The sequence below is a fragment of the Trachurus trachurus genome (genome assembly GCF_905171665.1).
Source record: "Trachurus trachurus genome assembly, chromosome: 21".
Taxonomy (NCBI): Eukaryota; Metazoa; Chordata; class Actinopteri; order Carangiformes; family Carangidae; genus Trachurus; species Trachurus trachurus.
The window spans coordinates 25852582-25873826 of NC_139899.1; the positions used below are offsets into that span (position 1 = coordinate 25852582).

The window sequence follows — 21245 nt, forward strand, 5'->3', positions numbered from 1 at the left end:
CAACCAAGTTTAACAGTATAAAGATTCAGAAACTGTTCAACCAATCGTTTCAAATATCACCTGCAGTAATTGTAGCAACAAAACAGAAGGAAACTAAAGCTCAACACTCTGCAGCTTCAGAAAACACATGTAAAGACATAAACATGCTATAAATTCACAATATCATCTTCAATTTGATGACACATATGCTGCAAAAAATAAATCACAACAAATGCAAATGAACAAACCTGCTGCAAAATCAGTCTTACAACATCACAGAAGTGTTTCCAGAGGACACTTCAAGACTTTAAAGTCTTGATGTTAATTTCCCAAATGTTACATTTTATAGTTTGAGAGTGTGTTTTCTGTAGTTACAGTGTGTTGAGCCCCTCAGGGTCACTGGACAAATGTTAAATGATAGCTTTAGAATAAAGGAAAAAGGGGAAATGAGCCACTTTGGCCTGACATTCTTTAGCACAGCAATGTTTTCTACTCTTTTGACAGGTTTAATGTATAAATGACATGTATAGTAAGTTTTTGTGTGTGTGTGTGTTACAGGAAGGAGGAGCCGCTGTGTGTGAACGACGTCCACGTCAGACGAGGAGCTCCGTGGTCTCATGACTTTGTGCAGGTGTGTGGCGTCTGAAGGAACAAACATCTGGTCAGAGGGACAGTGATAAAGACACGACCAGATGTTCGACAGTGAAGTCGGCTGCAGATGCCATCATGAACATGAAGTCAGTTTCACATTTTCAACACCTTTTTTTTTATTACTTTAATAAAAAACAAATGATCAGAGAGTCAGATCTCAGTGGATGAAGCCAAAGAGCCACTGGTTTTACAACATCCTGATCATGAAGCAGTGAAAAAGAACTTTTATTTACGTTACTGTTTCTTATCACTTTGCTTTTTATTTATGTTTCCATCTTAGCTTCTTCCTCATCTTCATCTGAAAAGTGTTTTTTTTTTCTTTCCTGTCATCTGGTTTTGCAACAGTAGTCTGACTCTGCTGTATTTGTAGGGATTTAGCAATAAACAGAGACCTAACAGGAGACTGTGGTTTGGTTCTCCCTGTTGATACCTGGACTTTAAATCAACCTTTTCATGACAAAATGGGGTTAAAGAAGAAAACAGGTAAAACAGAAGAATCAGAATAGAAAGTGTAGTTTAGTATAATCCAAAAAGAAAAGTGAAGGCACGCTGCTTCTTCAAAGTCCAACACATTTATTTTGATGTTCTGTCAGAAAAATAAAGGCTCATTAACTTTTGTAACTTGATGCAGCCCTGCACCTTCACTTTGTTGGGTCTAACATAGATAAATATATATTTTAGAGTCTAATCAGGATTATTTGACCTCAGTGTTCAGAGGAAGTACTGAAGACAGTCACAGAAAAACACACAACATATTTCACTGCACACAAAGAGCTTTATGGAGAAATCTTGGCCCCATGAAAAAGCACTAACTTCTTCATTTTCGTCCCATCTCTCTAGTTTGGAAGTCAACAACAGACAAAGAAATGCAGTTCACAGTTTACACGTGTGTATTAAATACTCCATTAGTTACAAAATCTTTAGAAAAAAAGACAGAAAGAAAGAAAGATGGTCTACCAGTATCCGATGTATCGCTAAAAGAAGAAAGTAAGAAGTTCATTTCTAACACTGAACCAAGTCGTGGTGCGTTCAGGTAACTAAACTAAACATGGAAGAAAACAGGAAAGTGAATGAAAGAAAATGTCCATACACAGGCCTGGAAAGTCCTTGAGAAGTATGAAAACTAAACTAAATATTTATATTTTCCAGATCTTGAGAGGATGATGCAGATTTTTCCCATTTTTATCTTGTACAACTTGTGATTTCTGACCAAAGTCAAATTAATCCACAAGAGTCCAATCTAGACAATGTGTATTTAAACATGTGCAGTTGAATTAAAAACGCTCTTTGTGACGCCGAGTGTGAGTGATTTGTGAAAACAAAAACATCAGAAAAGTCAAATTTTTTTAACACGAAATCACGTGAAGTCGAGTCCAAAGCAAAAAACAATCATCGCTCCAACATTCAAACATGAACTGAGATGAAAACAAAATTCATCTGTTGCAGAAACATAAAAGTCACAAGAAACAACATTTTCAGACATTATTTAACGTGCTGGTAAGTGACAAAGTGAAAGTCGTCCCTCCTCATGTCTCTGTGCCACTTTAGATGAAGCTGTTATGATTTTAAAGACTGATTATTGACATGTTTATTTATGAATTAACAGTAAATCAGCATGTTTGCAAATCATATATTGTTTATAAATTATATCTTGATTTAAAAGCTAAAATATCTAGAAGTTTCACATAAATTGCACAGATGTGGTGGATCTCCCTGCCTGCAAACCCTGTATCGTCATCGTTTGTAGTTTTTGAGCATTAAATTGACCAGATATCAAGTTAATATGGCAGTAAATCTTTAGGAGAGAGAAGGAAGAGGAGATGTTTTATCAGGAGAGAAGATATAAAGGTGATAATGAGGACAAGGGAGCGTCAGGGTGAGTGACATGTGACACGTTCGTTCTGCTAAAACAACACGATGTTTTCCAGGAGAGACCGATTCTCACAGTTTGGGAGTGTCGGTGGGAGCCAGCGGCGCTCGGCCCCTCTTAAATCGAGGTGGTAGATCCCCGTCACCGTCACCTCCTGCACAGTGAACAGAGAGGCTTCAGTTAGGAGGAGACTCACAACACAAACACACAACGTCACACACAGACACACACACAATTAACCTCACAATGACATGAAGTGGATAGAGGAAGCTTCTGTGTATAAAGCTTCAACTCCACAACTACATCAAATCCTCACAATAAGAAGTAAATAAAAAGACTGTTCTCACTTCAGTCTTATATTTCTAGAAATAAATTCAATAACCTAAACCCACTACACTTAATACACATTATTTATTATTTGTCTATATATTTATTACTTATTTGTTGTCAACAGAACTAATTGTCTTTTATTCTGAAATTGTGACATCGTGTCTGTGTCCAAATGATGCTAATGATCTGATCTGAAGTCAGTTTTTATAATAATTCATAAATAAGTTTTAAAATGTTTTCTGTGTTGATAACAATTCACAGTCCAACTTGAGAGAGCACAACGTCAACGTATGAACCAGATAAACGTATAAACTAACACCTTTTCTATTTAATGCGCATTTAATATTTGGCATAAATATATTATCATGTTTATTTATTATATTTTTCTATTTCTATTTATTGTATTTCTCTGGGTCTCGAGTCCAAATTTCATTCTTTCGTGTCTGCATGTTCCTACATATCCAGATCCATGCATGTGATAATAATATATCCACTTATAGTTGATGTGCATAACACTTTTGTCTCGTATTTCCGTCTATATACATATTTTTCTAGTAGGATCAAATGCTGCCACTGCCATAATACACTTATTTCATTTATTAATGGACACAATATTATTTATGAATGAACTAAATGAACAAACTAATAATCACACACACATTTAAACGTGGGCTCTTTGGCTTCCCCTCAGATGTCCAACGCCTGCTGGTAATTCAACCCTAAACACTAAATATCAACTCTGACCTCTCTCTTTCATGTATCTACTGTACTGTACATGATAAATCTGGTTCCACGTGAGTGCGAGTGTTGAACATTCAACAGCAACATGGCGGCTTCCTCTTTGACTCTGTGGGACCGGTGCCAGAGTCACAGCTGTTACACACAGTTCACATGTTTGAAATATTTCCCTCTGACATTTTGCAGGAAGGAAATACTGGGAAAAAAAACATGTTTCGGAGTTTTGATGAGTGGATGAATTTGAAAAAAAAAAAAGAGTCGCTGTCATCTTGTCGTGTCTGAGCTGAAGTTGACTTTTCTGTGGCCAAACTATGTGTGTGTGTTTGTGTGTGTGTGTTTGTGTGCAACCCAAACCCAGCAGCATTGACCCCACTGTCCAGCTATGAAACGTGATCCTCCACCTGTGATTGGCCGAGGGCTGCTGCTTTAGGGGATGGTGGGGGTTGGTGAGGGAGGTCAGGGGGGGCGATGAACACATAACCCGACAGATAGCCAAGTGGTTTGCACAGTGGATTAATAGCATGGTCCTGATTTTTTTCCTTTTTTTTTTTTTTTTTTGGACATCCCCTCATATTCTAAGCTCTAATCCCGATCAGATAAGGACACAGCTGCTGCTGCTGCTCAGTCGGCCTTACCGCTGCTCTGTCGTCGCCAGTCACAGCGTAGAAACACACACACACACACAGACAAGACATGATCAGCTGTCTGACACTTACATGAGCTCACTCTGCTGCACTCATTTACTGTTAAACTGTTTTCACGGAGCAGATCTGTGTTATCTGAGTGAGTGACAGGTTTAGTCTCTCCGCCGCTACTGTACCGAATGTGACGCGAGTGGCAGAGCTGAAGCGAAACACTAATGCAGGGCAGCTGGCACAGAGGGAATTTTTAATCTTAAAGTAGTAGCGTTTGGGGAAATAGAATAATAATCCAGATCTCTCTGAAGCTGAGGAGGAGGAGGAGGAGGAGGAGTTGGAGTTGGAATAGGAGGAGTAAAAGGAGGAGTTCTCCACACCCCGTAGTGTCAAAGTAACTAAAATTAAAAAACAGTAAATGCAAAAAGACGAAGCAGCCACAGCAACAGATCCTCACAAGAGGCATTACATAAGAGAAAAAGATTCATAAAACGCAACAATATATTAATCTCAACATCACAGCAAAGGTTTTCCCTCCACAAACCAGGGCTGGGCAGTAATTCTGTATTATTCCACATTTATAATAAAAATGTATCCTTATTTTATAAAACTGTCTGAATGACGAGCTGCAAGCACAAGATTAGTTGAATAGCTGTTATGTAATGAGTTTTTATCACATTGGTTGTTGTTTTTTAAGCACCTTAAATTTGTTGAAGATCATTGGATATGATTAAGATACTAAATGGACCTTGTACTAGCTCAACTATTTATCAATATAAATATACATTTTATGCTTTTGTTCAACTTTTCACTCAAAAGCTCCTTAATTTGATTGTTTTTGTGGGACTGTGTATATATTTGTTCCGGAGGTCTCTTCAGTGTCACCCAATCAGAAGTAAGGATACTTTGAGCCTCTCTTCTGATTGGCTGACTGTTTCCTGAATGATCCAATTAAAAGAATCACAGATTTGAGAATAAAACACTCAGAGAAACCAAATCTTGCAAATTGTTGGGTGGTGGTGGATCCGGTTGGTGGACGGGGCTTTGTTGTGACATCACAAAGTGACAGGAAGTCACTTTGGTTTGTGGACAAAACAAGACATTTGAGGACATCATATTGTGGTTTGGGAAACACTGATTGACATTTTTCAACATTTTTTTACATTTTATTGACCAAACAACTAATGGATTAATCGTTTAAATAATCGAAAGATTAAAGCAGAAGTAAGCGATCCGGTGGTTTTGGCTAACTTCCTGTCAGCCGATGGAGTTAGCAGTCCCCGCCCTCGTCCCCACGTCACCACATTCACGCGCATCCCTTGGCTGCACACACAGAGAGGACCGCCCCTTTATGCCGTTCTCTCTCCTCATTGGATAAAGGTTGTAGGATACAAGGAAAGTTTTCTCCTCGGCTTACAGCAGAGCAGAGTGACTGACAGACCCGTGTTTCAGACCAAACACTCTATGTAAGTGATTGCTGTCGGAAGATATAACTATTTAAGACTTATATTAACACAAACATTCCGCTTACTTCTGCTTTAATTGATAATGAAAATACAGTAATCGTTAGTTGCTAGTTGCAGTAATTATTAGTTGCCCTAATTGTAATATACCTGTTGTGAGTCTGCCTTGTGCATAATCATATGCTACACTTTGTAAATCATTATTGAATAAATATTAACACCAATACTCTACTGGTTCCAGTCTTATTGCCCAGCCCTGTGTGCCACTGCAAAGCCGGGTTAGTAAGAACTGTGCCACTGCAAGCCGTGCGTCCATCATGCAACACACTCGGCCCCCCCCCCGCGACGCCACTCTCCGCCCAGGTGAGGTACTTACATGTAGTTTAAGTGGTGACCCAGTGTGTTAGCTCCAGCAAACTGCCCCTCTAGTACCTCAAATAATCCCTCTCACTGCCATAATCCATTAAGGAGCCCGCCACATCGGCAAAGTCCTCCAGGACCAGGCTGGTGGAGTCCTCACCGGTGGGCAGCTCCGGGTCCGACGCCCAGGGGTGCGGGTCTGAGTGCTCGTGCCGCGGGAGGAAGTGGGGTTGCATGTGCGGCTGGAGGGGCGGGGCCTGGGCCGGATCAGGCTTCTCATAGGCCGATGACGACTGGCTTCCATCTTGCTGCTCGGGTTGCTGCTCCTTGACGCCGCCGTCGCTGAAGCTGCCGCCGTCGCTGCTCTGCGACGATGGGGCCAGGACGTGGTAGAGGCTGGGCAGGCGGATGTCCAGCAGCACGCCGCTCTTGATGTAGAGCTTGTTGTTGAGGTTGTAGAGCTTCTCCGCGATGTCGTAGCCCAGCATGACGGAGAAGAGGCGGGCGATGTAGCGCTCCTTCGATATCAGCATGTAAAGGCGGCGGCGGCGCCATGAGATGTAGCGGGAGTCCTCCTCCGCCGTCAGGGTCACCTGGGGATCAAACGCCCGATTATCAATGTGTCAGACTTACAGATACAGTTGAGGACACACTGCGATATTACGACTCGTTTAAAGTCATGTTTGTGTCCCCTGATGAATCTATTTCCTCTCTTTTAGCTCCATTTTTGGTCTCCACCACCTTCAGGCTCTTTTGCTTCTAAATGCTCCTCCATGTTCTCCAGCTCATTTCAAACTGTAGTAACGTAAAAGCTGCAGATTCTGACTCCCCTTTGTCAGATTGTCATTTGATATTGGGCATCAGTATAATTAAAACCACTCTGTGATGATAAAAACACTTCTTTTTACAAGTAGACTCCTGTCTTGGGTGACCATGCATTTTCCCCCAATTGTCATTTGGTGGCATTTATTGCAGAAAAGGTTTTATGAGGCAACACATGCACCAATTACACATTTGTGAGGAGTAACACTGACTGCAAATATAACTAAAAAAACAGAAAATAGACGCATAAAAAGAGAAAAAGAGAAGATTATTGATAGTGTTGTAGCTCCTTCTATCTACGGTGGCCCAGAGAGCTCAACACACTGCAGCTTAAGAATCCACAAAAACACAAACATGCTACAAACTGAGAAAACTATTTTCATCAATTTGACAACATGTGCGCTACGAAATGGAAATGTTTTCAGTGACACAAAAAGTGATGGACCAGGCTGGACACTTTTGTTCAGTGCCTATCAACTTTAGAAGTTATAAAGATGGCTACTCTTTCAAAATAAGGTTATTTGTTTGGTTATCCTTATCCTTGGCTATCCTTAGCTTGACCTTAGCCTTTTTGAAGCACTCCAATTGTATTGTGAGTTGTTTCAGCTTGTGTGTCGCCAAACTGATGAAGTTTTCTTTTGAGTTTGTAACACTCTTGTGTGTTTGCCTGTGCTTCTTTCTTAAGTTTCAGCCTCTTAACGCTCTCAGGGCCACCGTATCTTTTTGAACCTGAACCCTGAGTGTCCGATGTGACCTCCTGACCTCGTTTCTGCTTTAACTGATTGGCCCTGAAGCAACAGGACATGTGAAAGACAAGAGGGACAACTGCTTTCCCCCTGTTCGGCTTTATCGGTCAGATGCCGAGTCTGATAGAAGGCGACGAAAACACAACCTGATATCCTCGTCAGGTTTCTCTTTCCAGCTCTACTGCACTACTTCAAATTGATTCACCGTTTTACCGCCACAACACTCCTTTATGGGGCCTTTGAACCTCTCGCCCTCGGCCTGAGCTCAGTACCTGGAACTTGCCCTCCTCGTTTGGTCTGATAGACTCCCACTCTGGAGAGTCGAGGAACTGGTGGCGGTGGATGTAGTGCAGGAACTGGCCCTCCAGAGACACGTTGATCCTGAGAGGGAGGGAGAGATACGAGGTTAAAAAGAGAGACGGGGGGATTATGGAGTGATAATGAGAACAGAGAGGAACCTGAGGGGCGGGGTCACTGTGCACAGGCGGGCCAAAACACTGGAGGTTAACCTAACCATTAATATCTCTGTAAGGGTGGTGTGACCTTAAATTATTAGCCAGATTTTCCCTAATCTGACGTCTATAATCACCACAGTCACGGCAGGACAGTGAACGCAACATAGGACATTGGTTGGTGGTCACGTTCACACTTGTCCCCCTGCAAACAACAGCAGGTGGGAACCAAAAGTGCTCCACACAAAAAAAAGGTTGTAAAAAGCCAAATTAAGATCAAAATATAAAGCAAAATACAGCAGCTGATCTTGAAAGTATATAATAAATCCAATTCAGTTAGTAATAATTATTATAATAAACCCAAATTGCATTGTACCACATAATACATGACGCAAATTGATTTGGTAAATGTAAAACTATAAGGAAACAACAGCAGCTATGGTTGGGCTGAACACATTTTCAAAAGTATTAATGATAAATGAATCTGTAATCTGATATTATATGTATAAATAAAGGTTAAGGTACAGTAAAAAAAATGATAACATCGAGTTTCCTCTTTTTATCTCTGCACAGAAATCATAATTTACGACCTGGAGACGTTCGTCCCTTCAGAGAGAAAAAAAAAACTTTTATTATAAAAGAGCTTCTGGTTTCCGCTCGGTGAGATAATCCAGCACACGCTCAACAACATTCAGACTCCGTCCAGTTACGTCACAAGTTTCTGTCCGAGTTTGTTTTATCTTCACTTCACGGTCTGAGCTGCTTCGTCTCAATCACCTGACATCTACCGAGAGAAACCGAGTCAACTCCAGGAGAAAAACTTAAAACCGTTCTCCACTAAACTGTGTCACACGTCCAAGTTTTCATAAGAGCAGCTGGCAACTTAAAAATCCTATCTCAACAAGTCACAAATACATAAATAAATAAACACTTTAAACAGATGTAGAGCAACTGGTCTAAATAAAACTTGGATTCTGTTTTGGCAAATATTCATGTGTTTGTTCATTTTTAGGTTTGTTTATTATGATGGCAGATTAAAACTAGTAGACGTCTTTATGACACTCTTCGCAAACAATAGGTGTTAATTAACAGCTATGTTGCCGTGTATTGTGGTATTTATTACCCTGTAAGGCATCTACGCTGCCAGGAATAGGGATCTCCACCAGGGAGTCCCTGCTAAAAATGTCCCAGTACTCACTGTACTGAGAGGAGACGCCTCCTCGGCCCTCTGGTCTGGTCTAGTTGGAAAATATTCAATTCATAGCACATTAGAGCTTTTATTTATTATTTCATCCACACGTTCCTGTTTTTAACTTATCTGTACCATATTATTTCATATTTAATGTAATATTAGGTATTTAATATCCAATATTTTGATTAGGCTACATTTTGAAAGTTTATATTTATTCTGGATGTATATGTGGCTTTAACTGTTGTGTTTTTTGTTTTATCTAATCTCCACATTGCTGTTTCTCGTATCGAGGTCTCTACTTTAATGAATTCCTGAGATAAGAGATAAAGGCTGAATGAATGAATGAATGAATTCCTGAGATAAGAGATAATGGCTGAATTAATTAATTTTAAAATAGTTTTGGTCTTTTTAAGTATTTTAGGACTTTAATCGACAGGACAGCTGAAGAGAGACAGGAAATGGGGACACACAGAGAGAGAGAGGAAGAGCAACATGCAGCAAAGGGCCACCGGTGGAATCAAACCGGGAGTCGCTGCAGTTGATAGAAATGAAAGGGAATGTTTTTTTCTTTTTTTTAAAGAAACTACAGCGACCTGGTTTTATTTTGAAAAAAAAAAAGTCTCAATTTAACCATGATTCTTTGCACCACAGTCTGACTTAGCCTCATGTTAGTAAAACCCATAAGACTGACACTGAAAACGGATGTTGATTACATAAGAGTGATGAGTCTGAAACTGGTGTGCACCAACTTTTAGATGAAGAGAAACAACAAAGTGACAAACAGAACAAACGCACCACCACCACTGACTGAAGAAAATGAATAATCGACTTCTTCATTATTCGCTGTGTGTGTATGTGTGTGTTGGAGCAGTCGGACATTTAAGTGGAGGTAAGAGGAGCAGTGAGCGTCCAGTCGTCCTGCACAGAGATCATCTAACCAGCTGGCACTCTGCAGGCGGACGGACGACACACTGGTGAGTCACAGACAGAAATACTCTGTTTACAACATTTCTCTTGTGTCGGCTCCAGGACTGTGAGATCTAATAAAGCTCGACTTTGAGGATGTTTGGATGAGGAGGACACATTTCCTGTAACGGCTGCGCGCTGCCAACAGCCCTGGAAGACTCAAAAATAGAAATCCAGCTCTGCACAAGGAAGGAGCCAGTTAAAGCAGGAGACATCTTCAGTTTCTTTTTACGACACTACAAAATGCATTATACCTATAAATATAGCTACATATAATATATCTGTGGTGCATATTGGTGTTTACTGAGGCCTGCAATGACTATTTGCAAATATAAATGTCATATAAATGGGAAAATAAGAAGTAAATCTAATCTAAAACTATAAACAAACTACACAGGAGCTGTGTAAACACAAACATTAGGTGGACAAAATAACACGAACACCTGTAAAAGTATGCAAACCACTAAAATAAAGTACAAAAATTATAACTTTTAGGTATTTTGATTGTGTTTTTACATTTACAGCTACTTCATGATCATTTTTCACCACATTTCTGAAATACTGCACTCGTTTTACAATCACTACATTTATCTAGATACGTTCTATAATTAGTTGTCTTGTTTTAGATGCTTTTGCTTTATTATCTTACTATTTTTATTGTTTCATGGCTGCTGCCATTTCTAAGGTTTATTTTATTGAAAACTCTTTGTTACATAATTTTGAAAAGTTGCTTTAAAAGTAAAGTTATTGTCACATGTAAAACATTGATCAAAATGTCAATGTAATGTAAGAAATCACATGCAGATAATAATCATCTTCATTTCCTGGGTTTCCTATCCTCGTCTTTAATATTTGGTTTCACCTGCAGACTGACAGACGTAGTCAGCAACTGGCAGGTGAGTAGATGTAGCCACTAAAGAGCCAGATGCAGATGTTAGAGCTTGTCCACATCTGGTTTAAAGGAGACATATTATGCCCCCTTTCCACAAATTAAAATAGTCCCCAGGTGTCTTAATGACATGTCTGTGACATGCTTCAATCAAAATACCCCAAGGATCAAACACCACAGCTCTTTTCATCCTCTCAAAACAGCCCTGTTCAGAACGGCTGGTTTCAGTGCCTGTCACTTTAAATGCAAATGAACCACTGCTTGCCCCGCCCCTTGTACTGACTGGTAGAGGCGGTGTTATGCAAATTAGAAAACTAATGACATCACTGGAAGACAACTGAGGAAACAGCTCGTGAAAGCAACATGGATTTCAACCTCGGGAGCCTGAAAACTACAGATTTTTTTGTCAATTCTCACATTTTGTTGTTAAACAGCCTTCAAAAAGTTATATTTCCATAATATGTCCCCTTTAAAGAGCTAAAAGAGAGTTAATACTACAGTTCAATTCATCCAATCAATGAAAAACAAAATCTAAATGGATGCTAATGCCATGCTTAGGTTACACTTGCAGATGTTTTGTTTCCACTTTCTGCAAATATATCTGAGAAAACACTGAGTTGGTTGGTTTGCATCACATCGTACAGGTGTAGCTATCAACCCACCTCCCAGACAGCAGGAAGGAGAGCTGGTCGATGGGCGTCTTGCCCTCCACGGCGTACGTCTCTCCGGCCTTCAGCTCCACCACCTTGTTCTCGAAGGCGCCGGCGATCTCCTTGAACACCCGGACGGGCACGCCCAGCGGCAGGTAGACGGCCTGGTACAGCGCCGTCAGCTCCTCGCCGCCGCCGATGCCCTCCCGCTGCAGCCGGCACAGCAGGTGGATGATCTGGGCGACGCAGGCCAGCAGCAGCAGCAGGCTCCAGGTGAAGACGTCCAGGCCGCACACGGTCATCCAGCCCCACAGGGTCAGGCACAGGAAGGCCGGCGCCAGGAAGCCGAAGATGAAGAGGCATCCGTAGGCGCCGCTGCCCCCCATGTAGCCCAGGAACAGCATGGTGTTGCCCAGGTGGTAGATGGCGCCCTCGGTGTTGTTGGTCCAGCCGTCGCACATGGGCGCGAACAGCAGGTTGTCCAGCAGAGTCGAGTTGTCAGAGCTCGCCATCATGTTTTGTTTTGTTTTGTTTTTGTATAGTTTTACTGTTTTATTACTTTTATTATTTCACTCTTGATCATATAATTATTTTTTATATGCAATGTAGCACTCTAGTTTATTTATGTACTGTTGGCTTTATTCCATTGGTTTAGTTTTTCTCAATGTCGAACCACAGCGCACATAGCACTTTAACTTAAAGAGCTGCTGATTTGATCAGTTCTACAGACAGTTTTTACCGACCTATTTGTAATAGAGTGGAAGCACCCTTCACTGTATTGAATGCGTGTTAAAGGTGTGAAAGTATTTTGTATGAATGTCTCGTATGTAGCCTATTGTCTTGTGTAGGCTATGCAGTGGCTCCGAGCCCAAAACAAATTTCCCTTCGGGACAATAAAGTACAATCCAATCCAATCCAAATGAAAGTCCAAGAGGCTTCGGATGCAGAAAAGAAAAAGAAAAAAAAACAGATGACCAGATAAAACCAAAAGGCAAAATGTTTGTTCCCTTGGTGTGCAGTGGAAAAGTTCTTCAATGTGAAGAGATAGTAGCCTATGTGTTGTTGTGGAGACACAGCTGGAATGGGCTTCTCCTTCTTCTTGTTCTTCTCTTTCTTCTCCTATGTGTCCCTTCCTCTCTGTCTCTCTCTCTTTCTCTCTCCTCTTGGCTTTCTCACCCCCCTCGACGTCTTCCTGTCCTCTCCCTCTCTCTCTCTGGCTGTGCTTCTCTTCTGACTGTGGAGCCAACAGCTGGAAGAGAGGGGTTAAGGGAAGAGGAGTGGTGGTGTTGGGTGGGTTGGGGGCGTCGATAGGGCCCTAGAAGGATAACCATGTTTGGAATTGAAACCCAAGGAGGAGAGAGTGGTGGACGGAAAGCAGGCCCTCTACTTAACATAACAGAGAGAGAGAGGGAGAGGGGGGAGAAAAGAGAGGCAGGAAACACGAGGGAGGAGGAGGAGGAGAGGGACAAATATCTCAGAGAGGTTCACACACTGTCTCACATGTTTGTTTGTTTGTTTGTTTGGTTGTCTGTTTTTTATAAATAAAGTTCCTGAAGAGCTGCAACACACTCCTTTCCTCCCTTCTTCCTTCCTTCAGACCTGATCGGTGCCAGCAGAGACAGAGAGAGCGGCTCAGGCTCAGCTGCTGCATATTTACAGACACTGACATGAGAGAGATGATGATGATGATGAAGCACAGGTCAGGTTTCAGGTATGAACTCACACCACCAACACCAATAGCTCCACCCAGACGGCTCGACAGCTCAAACCCCCATCCATTAGAAACTCCTGTTAAATGAGTGAAAGACAATTGGTTTCCCTCATCAAACTCATCAAATACACAATCCAACAACTCCATAACGCTCTGGTGGACAAGTTGTGACCTGCACATTCACCACGTTATGAGTGTGTATTTGATGAGTTTGATAAGGGAAATCCCATTAGCCTCTGTAGCGTAGCTCTGAGCAGCTCACGGCTCTGCTCCGCCGTTCTAAAAACAGCTTGCACCGACAATTAGAGGTAACGAACCTACTGCTATGACTATAGGGATTATAGCAAAGGACCAATTTGCCAAAATGTTGAACTATCCCTTTAAAGACACAATATTATTACTTACACACAATGGTGACTCGGTCCAGGGGCCAAACATCTGTATTCACACTGATGAATCCAGAAATGTTCCTGTAACAAGAGGGAGCTTTGAGGCAGAATGAAGAAAGATTTAAGGGAAAATGAAAGAATGAGATGTGTCATTAAATATTTTTGTACAGAGATGATAAAAATATGTCAACGGAATTTAACTTTTAGCTTTCTCTCATAAACAAAAGAAGGCAGGATTTGGGATTTTGAAATCACATGGTTCATTAGTAATTTGTGAAATTTGTTCTAAACACAAAAAAACTAAATTTGAACATTTAATTTATCTGAATCCATTTGAAGTGAACTTGGCTGACGACTGGTAGTTAATACAGGAAGTGTGACTCTGCTGATGTTGACAGGAGACAATCTGAAATTTAAATATTCATCATGGACACAGATTATATGTGTATCTATAATTTGGATTCTCATTGTGCAGCACAAACATCCACCTCACTGTCAACAGGTGTTCATGTGTTTATATCATGAAACCAGGTGGTACAGCTCATGTTCAGTGGAACTTACATCTTAGGTACAATGTAGAGTCGGTGCAAATGAAATGTATTTTGCACCGGCTTTACATGAAAGAATTAAAAAAAAAAAAGTAAAACTGCAAAGAAAAAAGTGCTCATTGCTAACATTGGAAAATGTTCTACCTATATCATGTTATTGCAAAAAAAAGAAAGGTGCAACAAGAGGAACTTAAGTTGCATGATTTGTCATTTTGTATTTTTTATAAATCCTTCAATAAATATCCATCATGATGCTGAATTCCTCACTATAGAGCTTTGATTCAATTAGAGTCATTTCCGATTTTAATTTGCTTTTGTTCAGTTTATAGCAAAAAGAAGTCCCAGTGTTTGAAATGTTACCATTATAAATTGTGAACGGCATCAACTACTCACTCAAACATCAGACTGTGACTTTATTTAAAAAAAAATACCTCCATTGTATTGTAATGTTTTCAGCAGATTTTGCAGATGAATGTGTTAAACTGTGTGTGCGTACTGTATGTGCGTGTGTGTCCTCTGCCCGACACTTCACCAGTGACACAGTGTGGAGGAAGAATGCAGATATGACAAGTATTGACTTTGCAGGGGCAGGAGTTATTTTTAAGCCTAAGTGCATACCAGGGACGGCAACTGTGGCCAGCAACCGTTTTCACAGCGAGACAGGACCTTCACTACAGGACGCTATTAATAACACTTAACTACACTGGCATTTAATATCATACACAACACTGATTCACAAACGCACACAAACAGGGCTTATTGCATAGAACTTTTATTCAATTTCAGACAAGTCAATCACAAGTTTCTCTGATTTTGCAGACTTTTAAAAAACAAAAGCAGTTTTCACAGCAGAGATCAAACCATCGGAGCCGAGGTCACAGTTCCCTTCACGTCCAGGTATAAATAAGAGGAGGGGGGGAGGAAGAAGAAAGGAAACGTCCAGGTTTGTCTTCCAGTCACACAGCAACACACTGCAAGAGAAGGAGATGTGGACATTCACAATCAGCTCAACACATTTTAATTAACACAATTTAGGATTTATACATTTAAAATTTACAGCGGAAACATGTGCAGGATTCATCTGGAGCCTCAAACATCAGTTTAACACCGACTAGAGATTCTCGTTTACTAGAGCAAGTGAACATGAAGCCGCTGAAACATGAACTGAGCTTCAGGCGTGTTTCATGCGTCATGTGACTTTGAGCATGTGTTACATTGATCTTTTTTGAATTTAATGCATCTCAGATTTATTTTTCCTTGTTTTACTTTAGATTTTGGGTTCTGCGTTTTGTTTAATATTTATTCTCCTTGCCTACTCATATTTATCTTTACCTTTTGTGTCCTTATGTAGCAGATTGTAAAGCATTTTGTAACACTGCTATATAAAGAAAGATCAATATATTTGTTTTCTATACTGCAAATATCCAGGTCAACTTTATACAAGAAACACTTAAGTCTGTATTTGCTTATTATTTCACATTTACTCATAATTCTCGGGTATATTGTAGAGATTCTGGGCTCATATCAAAAAGTTAACTTCATTCTGAATCATTTGTAATTGGAAATATAGAGACTCAAATTAAGGTTTATATCCGGAGTCAAGGAGTACGATCTGATGCTCTTGAGCATCAAAAGGTGCAGGTCACTGAACTGTGAGTTAAACAAGTATAAACTTCCATTAGCTCCACCGACCATCCATTAAACTACTAAGTGGTTAGAGAAGTGAGCGTGTGTGCGTGCGTTGAGGGGAAATATTCTGTAATATTCATGCTTTCTGGGCACTTGTGCAGAATCTTCAGTGGGCAGCAATTTATTTTTGATAAGGATACCTCTGGCTTTTTTATCATGGCGTGTGCTCCCTTATGTAGGGCACTGGTGCAACTGTTGCTACGGGGCGTTTTCTGTTCATGTGTATCATTATGTTGGATAATCATCTCTTATTTTCCAAGATACTTATAATAATCTAATTTTTAACCCGTCTCCTGTGTAAATATTGAGGCTGATGCTCACTGATGTTTTAGTTTAGACTCCGACAGGGTTTCTAATGGAGCACCTGGTGGCTGCAGTAATTTTAAAAAGACAAACATGTGATCAGTTTAAATCACATATTTCTGTTTGGTTTATTTTCATTAGGAAAAGGTACCATCCCAGGCAAAATTATAAAATTCTGAGTATATCTGGTAAGTATTAGACAGTAATCGATGACATGAGTGATTTGACATATCAATAATGATATGTGGTCGTCTGTGTGAGGAGCAGGGGCCAAGATTTGTCCTACCAATCAAATTAGTCTAAGACAATTTTAGCTGGACTTTATAAATTTGCATCATTTAGCGAATCTGCAAGTCTGGTCACTTCTGTTTTGCTCACCCTCCTCCCGTTCATGTGCGTTTGTTTTCAATTGAAGCCTTTGATATCAGTTGTGCAGCCGCCTGGGATGGTAACTTTAAACTTAATTAGATGCCTCGTTAGTGCGATGGTAATTCATTAATGCCTGAATCAGTATCATCTGAAGGACACAAACACTCCTGCAACACAGGTGAGAAACTAAAAATAATCTGACCTGAGCCTGTTTGAGTTTGTAACGGTTAAATCTGATACTTACCACACACAGACAGAAAATGGAGTGGTTAGATCTTGAACCCGAGCGCCCTCATGCAGTCTTTATGGGCATCAATCAGCTGTGTGCAGCTCTCCTCTCCCTTTTCAATGATGCTGCAAGAAGAAGGAAAAAAAAAAAGACATACATTTTAATATTTTAAGGATTTTTCACCGTGCGTTTCCGTCTCTGGGGCAACACGCTTACCAAGCATCTCTGACTTTCTTTGTTTCCGGACAAGCGCAGCACGGCCTCAGAGGCTTCTTCTGCTCCGCGGCCTCGGTCACGGGAGCAGACTCTACGCTGGCTGCAGACAGAGCCGACATCTTCAGACTGGAGAGGAACAAGGACACGCAGTCACGTCACCTGCAGACATTAAGGACATTTTAGAAACATAAACCACTGCTGCTTCTTGTGGTGTGTTTCCCCAGAAGAAAAGCTCTGGCTCAGTGATACAGAGGTTTCCAATTAGTTCAACTCATAAGTTTACGATAAAAGACGATTTACCTTGGCTCCATGTAGTTTCAGAGGGTTAGTATTGTGTGTAATTGCTGTGCATTAGCTTCCCTCATCAACATTAATGTCATAAAAAACACCTGCGCTTCTCTCAATGATGAAAAGAATCAACAAATTCACTAATGTAAAGTTTGAGCAACACCAATCAAGTTAGTCAATTTACATAGTTTGTTTTGAATTAAAGTTGAATCAGTTTGACAAAACTAACTCTGCAGAAGCATGACAATCTTTTTTCTCCAGCGTCTGAAATGTTAAAAACTAGAAAAACATGCAAATTGAGTACCAAGACATTATAGTAACAAAAAATAGGAAATTTCATTCCAGTTTTCAGAATATAAAGTTTAGTGCCTCTTTACAAGACAAGACATCAATCATCATAATATGGACTAACAGTGGGGTCACAAAAGATGCTTCAAGTTAATTCAATTGACAAAATCATTACAGACCAAATCGGTGTTAAATAGACATCAATTTGATCATATATTGGATGTGAATGGGAATGTTTCATCTATATTTCTAGTACAAAACTACTAGGCTACTACTATAATCTACTCTTACATGCAGTCGACTGATTAACAGATCCTGAAAATCAAGTTCGAGTGAAACATAATTGCTATAATTACAGAACCACATTGACATTGGAGAAAGCTGAGGTGATGTAACATCAGCTAACATGACAGCATCAACTGGTCGACACGACATACAACACAAAACACCACTTTTAGCGGATATAACAGTTTAATATAAACCGATGTATTGATTTACTATGGTGGCTCGATTCTAGGTCGAACCAGATGTGCTTGTTCAGCGTTATCTACCCGGCTGGAGACATTGCATAACGCTTACCAAGTTAGCTCACAGTGGCTAATGTGATAACACACACACACACGCATGTAGAAAACGGCCGCGTGTGCGCCGTGTCAGCGTAACTAAATAACATTTTCATATCAAACAACACAGCGCAGTTTAAGACAGAACAGTGTTTAAAACAGAGGCTGTTAACCCGGGTTATGTAACTTACTTATAGTGTAGGAAGTCCGGCTAGCAGATGCTTCACCTTCAAAATGAGCGATAGGATCTAACACACGTGTTCCGCTTTTATACAAAATCACGTGATCAAAAAACGACCGCAAGGGCCGATGGGAAATGTAGTGTTCGATGACGCAGATGAGTCAATGGAAGAGAGAAGGAAGTCACACAGAGAAATATAACAAAACAAGATTGATACATGGGAAGATCAGAGTAAACGAATGTAAAATAAGCTCGTTGGAACCATTTAGTGACATTTGTTCGGACATTTGTCTTCTGGCGTGGAGTAAAGGCCGTTTTTTGGTCGAGGAAAAAGTATGTTTTTGACCCAGAAAACATCAGTTTCAGAAAAACAAAAATGGCGTAGTAGGCCTATTAACCTCCAAAGAGCCAAACCGATAGAAAATGTAAATATTTGCATCAAATGTGTTAATAAAAGTCAAGAAGGGTCGATATCTTGGGTTATCTTCATTATGGAAAGTCAATTTGTAAAGTGGGCAAAACATTTGACTTTTAAATATTGGTTATCAGGTAAAAAATCAGTGTTTCTCAGCACTGTATGTAAAGACCTTGGTTGTTCTGCAGTAGGCCTATTTAAAGAGCTTTTTTTTTAAATATAGGCTATAATGCTAAGTTTTCATAGGGAAACCAGAAACCAGTAGGTCAGCAGCATATGTTCCCATTCCCAACCAACAAGAAATGGTAAGTCATGAGTTCTACATGGGTTCAAACCGGGATCAAAATGGTTTTTAATTTGTAAAGTGATTTTCACAAAGAATTCCTATACCTAAATGTGCACAAGAAATTTAAGTTTTTACATTTGAAATACATTTGAAATGTGGCTGTGTCAAAGAGATTTGCATATGTTTAAAAAAAAAGACAGAAAATGGATATTGTTGATATCACACATTTTGCATGATGTATGCTGAATTTTAATATTTTCTACAGACTGTATCACTCTCTTTGTTATGTTTTTCCAAAAAGGGTCCTATGTTCCCCGCGGGAGCGTGCCTATGTTCCCACAGCCCTATGTTCCCTCTGGACTCTCTCTACCTATCTGGACTCTACCTATCTGGCCTGTCTAGCCTCTACCTGGTCTTTTTACTAAACTTAACCAACTCCTTTCTTCATTGCCTAAACCCAACCAATGGTGGGACCAAAGGGCTGAGGGAACATAGGGCCTAATTTTCAGTGACAACAAAAGTTAGAAATGAGGGAACATAGGGCTGAGGGAACATAGGGCTGTGGGAACATAGGCATGACCCCTTCCTCGCTGTTGCCGGTCAACGGACTCTACTTATCTGGACTCTCTCTTTCTATCTGGCCTGTCTAGCCTCTACCTGGTCTTTTTACTAAACTTAGCCAACTCCTTTCTTCATTGCCTAAACCCAACCAATGGGACAGTTCCACTTCTGACTCAAAGTCACAACTCCACTTCCAGGTATGGGACCAAAAATGTCATGTTTCCTGGGTCCTTTTGGGGAAAAACGGGGAACAGAGGACCTGGGGAACAAAGGGATGACCTTGATTAAATTTTACAGGTTTACAGAGGCTGATTTACGACTACAAACGTGGTAAACATCTCTTTAAAAGGTCAAAATTATTTTTTATCCTAATTATAATCCAGGGAACTATAAACTGTCTCCCAGCGGCTATTTACAAATAGACCCAGTTATAGGTAAAATGTGCGACTGTACAAATTTTTTTTTACTTTGTAGTGATAATAATAATTTAAAAAAAAAGTCTCTCTGAGTTGAAAATCAGCCACCACGCAGGATTTCTGTGCCAGAGACTTTGGCAGATATTTTCTGTTCTGTAAAATCATATTGCTGATGGGTACAGTACACAGCAGACTGTACACCACAGTGAGTTGGGGAGCTTTGTAATATGAAAAATGTTAATTTTCTCCCCAACAATACTGAGGCTATGTGTGTTTTCACATGTCTGCTGGGTATTACAGTGCGTCAGCACAGCAAAGCAATGCGTAAGCAGAAATCCTGAGTCACTTCTTCTAGTTTGAGGCCAGCTGTGTGCTAGATAAACCAGCAAGTAAGCATATTGTTGTTCTTTGTCGCTGTGCTGTGTGATAGATATGCACCTCCACCTGAAGCACACTCTGCTGTTTCTTTGCTCTGTGTGTTTTCCACAGGATTAGACCGTGTAGAGACAGAGTGTAGATGCACTTAATGAAAACAAATGCTGAATACAGTGGCATTGAAATCCTCTTTACTTCAGTCGCTCTGTGTTTTGGTCTTTGATCCTGTAGAAAGCCGCCCCCTGAAGGAGGAGAGGTGCAAGGCCACAGCCGAGGTCCTGACCTCCTCTTCTGTCTGTCCGACTGCAGGAAGCCTCCAGCAACACGTCTGCACAAACACAAGTGTAAGCACTCTTTGTCTCTTCTCTTTTTTTATTTATTTGAGCTTCGCAGCAAAAAAAATGTTCTTCCCGTATAGAATCAATCAATGCCTTTATTTGTCCCCAGTGGGGCAATTTGTTTCACAACAGTATAGCACACAAAAGTACAAAACTACACAAATACACATATGATAAATCGTCATGCACAAGCCTGATAAATAGCCTACTGTAGGCTACATAAGAAAATACTCACTCAGCTGAAAAAGGAACTTGTCACATACAGACAGTCTGTTATTAAAGAGAAAAATGATCAACAACATCTACAAACCAGCTGCAAACATCTGTGTTTCTTCAC

At 40.4% G+C, this 21245-nt stretch overlaps 3 protein-coding genes across 7 annotated transcripts in view; 1 reads left to right on the forward strand and 2 right to left on the reverse strand.

The window, feature by feature from the left end:
• pla1a (phospholipase A1 member A) overlaps positions 1–21245 on the forward strand; it is a 119982-nt gene that overhangs the window by 10871 nt on the left and 87866 nt on the right. For 2 of the 3 annotated variants that reach the window (XM_083997160.1, XM_083997161.1), the window contains exon 11: positions 538–1923. The exons of the other annotated variant lie outside the window; for it this stretch is intronic. In XM_083997160.1, the coding sequence (XP_083853286.1) occupies positions 538–625 (88 nt within the window). In that variant the 3' untranslated portion in view covers positions 626–1923. Of the gene's footprint in view, positions 1–537; positions 1924–21245 lie in introns of those variants that run through there. 3 annotated transcript variants of the gene reach the window in all.
• popdc2 (popeye domain cAMP effector 2) lies at positions 932–12957 on the reverse strand. Its single transcript, XM_083997164.1, has 4 exons — positions 11756–12957; positions 7867–7975; positions 6043–6619; positions 932–2654 (listed from the first exon to the last, which is right to left on the reverse strand). Exons 1-3 carry the CDS (start codon positions 12256–12258, stop codon positions 6092–6094), a joined length of 1140 nt encoding a protein of 379 aa, XP_083853290.1. The 5' UTR covers positions 12259–12957; the 3' UTR covers positions 932–2654; positions 6043–6091.
• Positions 15148–18648, reverse strand: cox17 (cytochrome c oxidase copper chaperone COX17). Of its 3 annotated transcripts, none has more exons than XM_083996357.1 (4): positions 18528–18648; positions 17198–17356; positions 16997–17106; positions 15148–15358 (listed from the first exon to the last, which is right to left on the reverse strand). In XM_083996357.1, exons 2-3 carry the CDS (start codon positions 17314–17316, stop codon positions 17022–17024), a joined length of 204 nt encoding a protein of 67 aa, XP_083852483.1. In that variant the 5' UTR covers positions 17317–17356; positions 18528–18648; the 3' UTR covers positions 15148–15358; positions 16997–17021. The 3 variants fall into 3 exon arrangements, with proteins under 3 accessions (XP_083852483.1, XP_083852482.1, XP_083852484.1); XM_083996356.1 differs by having other exon boundaries at positions 15148–15362; XM_083996358.1 differs by having other exon boundaries at positions 15148–15362; positions 17198–17323; positions 18528–18571.

What these genes read in the sequence shown, in the direction of transcription:
- popdc2 (XM_083997164.1), bottom strand. Translation starts at nt 12,258, where the DNA reads ATGATGGCGAGCTCTGACAACTCGACTCTGCTGGACAACCTGCTGTTC. An exon ending in TCCTTCCTGCTGTCTGGGAG is followed by an intron (nt 7,976 to 11,755) that starts GTGGGTTGATAG and finishes CCTCCCTCTCAG; the next exon opens with GATCAACGTGTCTCTGGAGG. An exon ending in ACGAGGAGGGCAAGTTCCAG is followed by an intron (nt 6,620 to 7,866) that starts GTACTGAGCTCA and finishes TTTGATCCCCAG; the next exon opens with GTGACCCTGACGGCGGAGGA.
- cox17 (XM_083996357.1), bottom strand. Translation starts at nt 17,316, where the DNA reads ATGTCGGCTCTGTCTGCAGCCAGCGTAGAGTCTGCTCCCGTGACCGAG. An exon ending in AAGAAAGTCAGAGATGCTTG is followed by an intron (nt 17,107 to 17,197) that starts GTAAGCGTGTTG and finishes TTCTTCTTGCAG; the next exon opens with CATCATTGAAAAGGGAGAGG.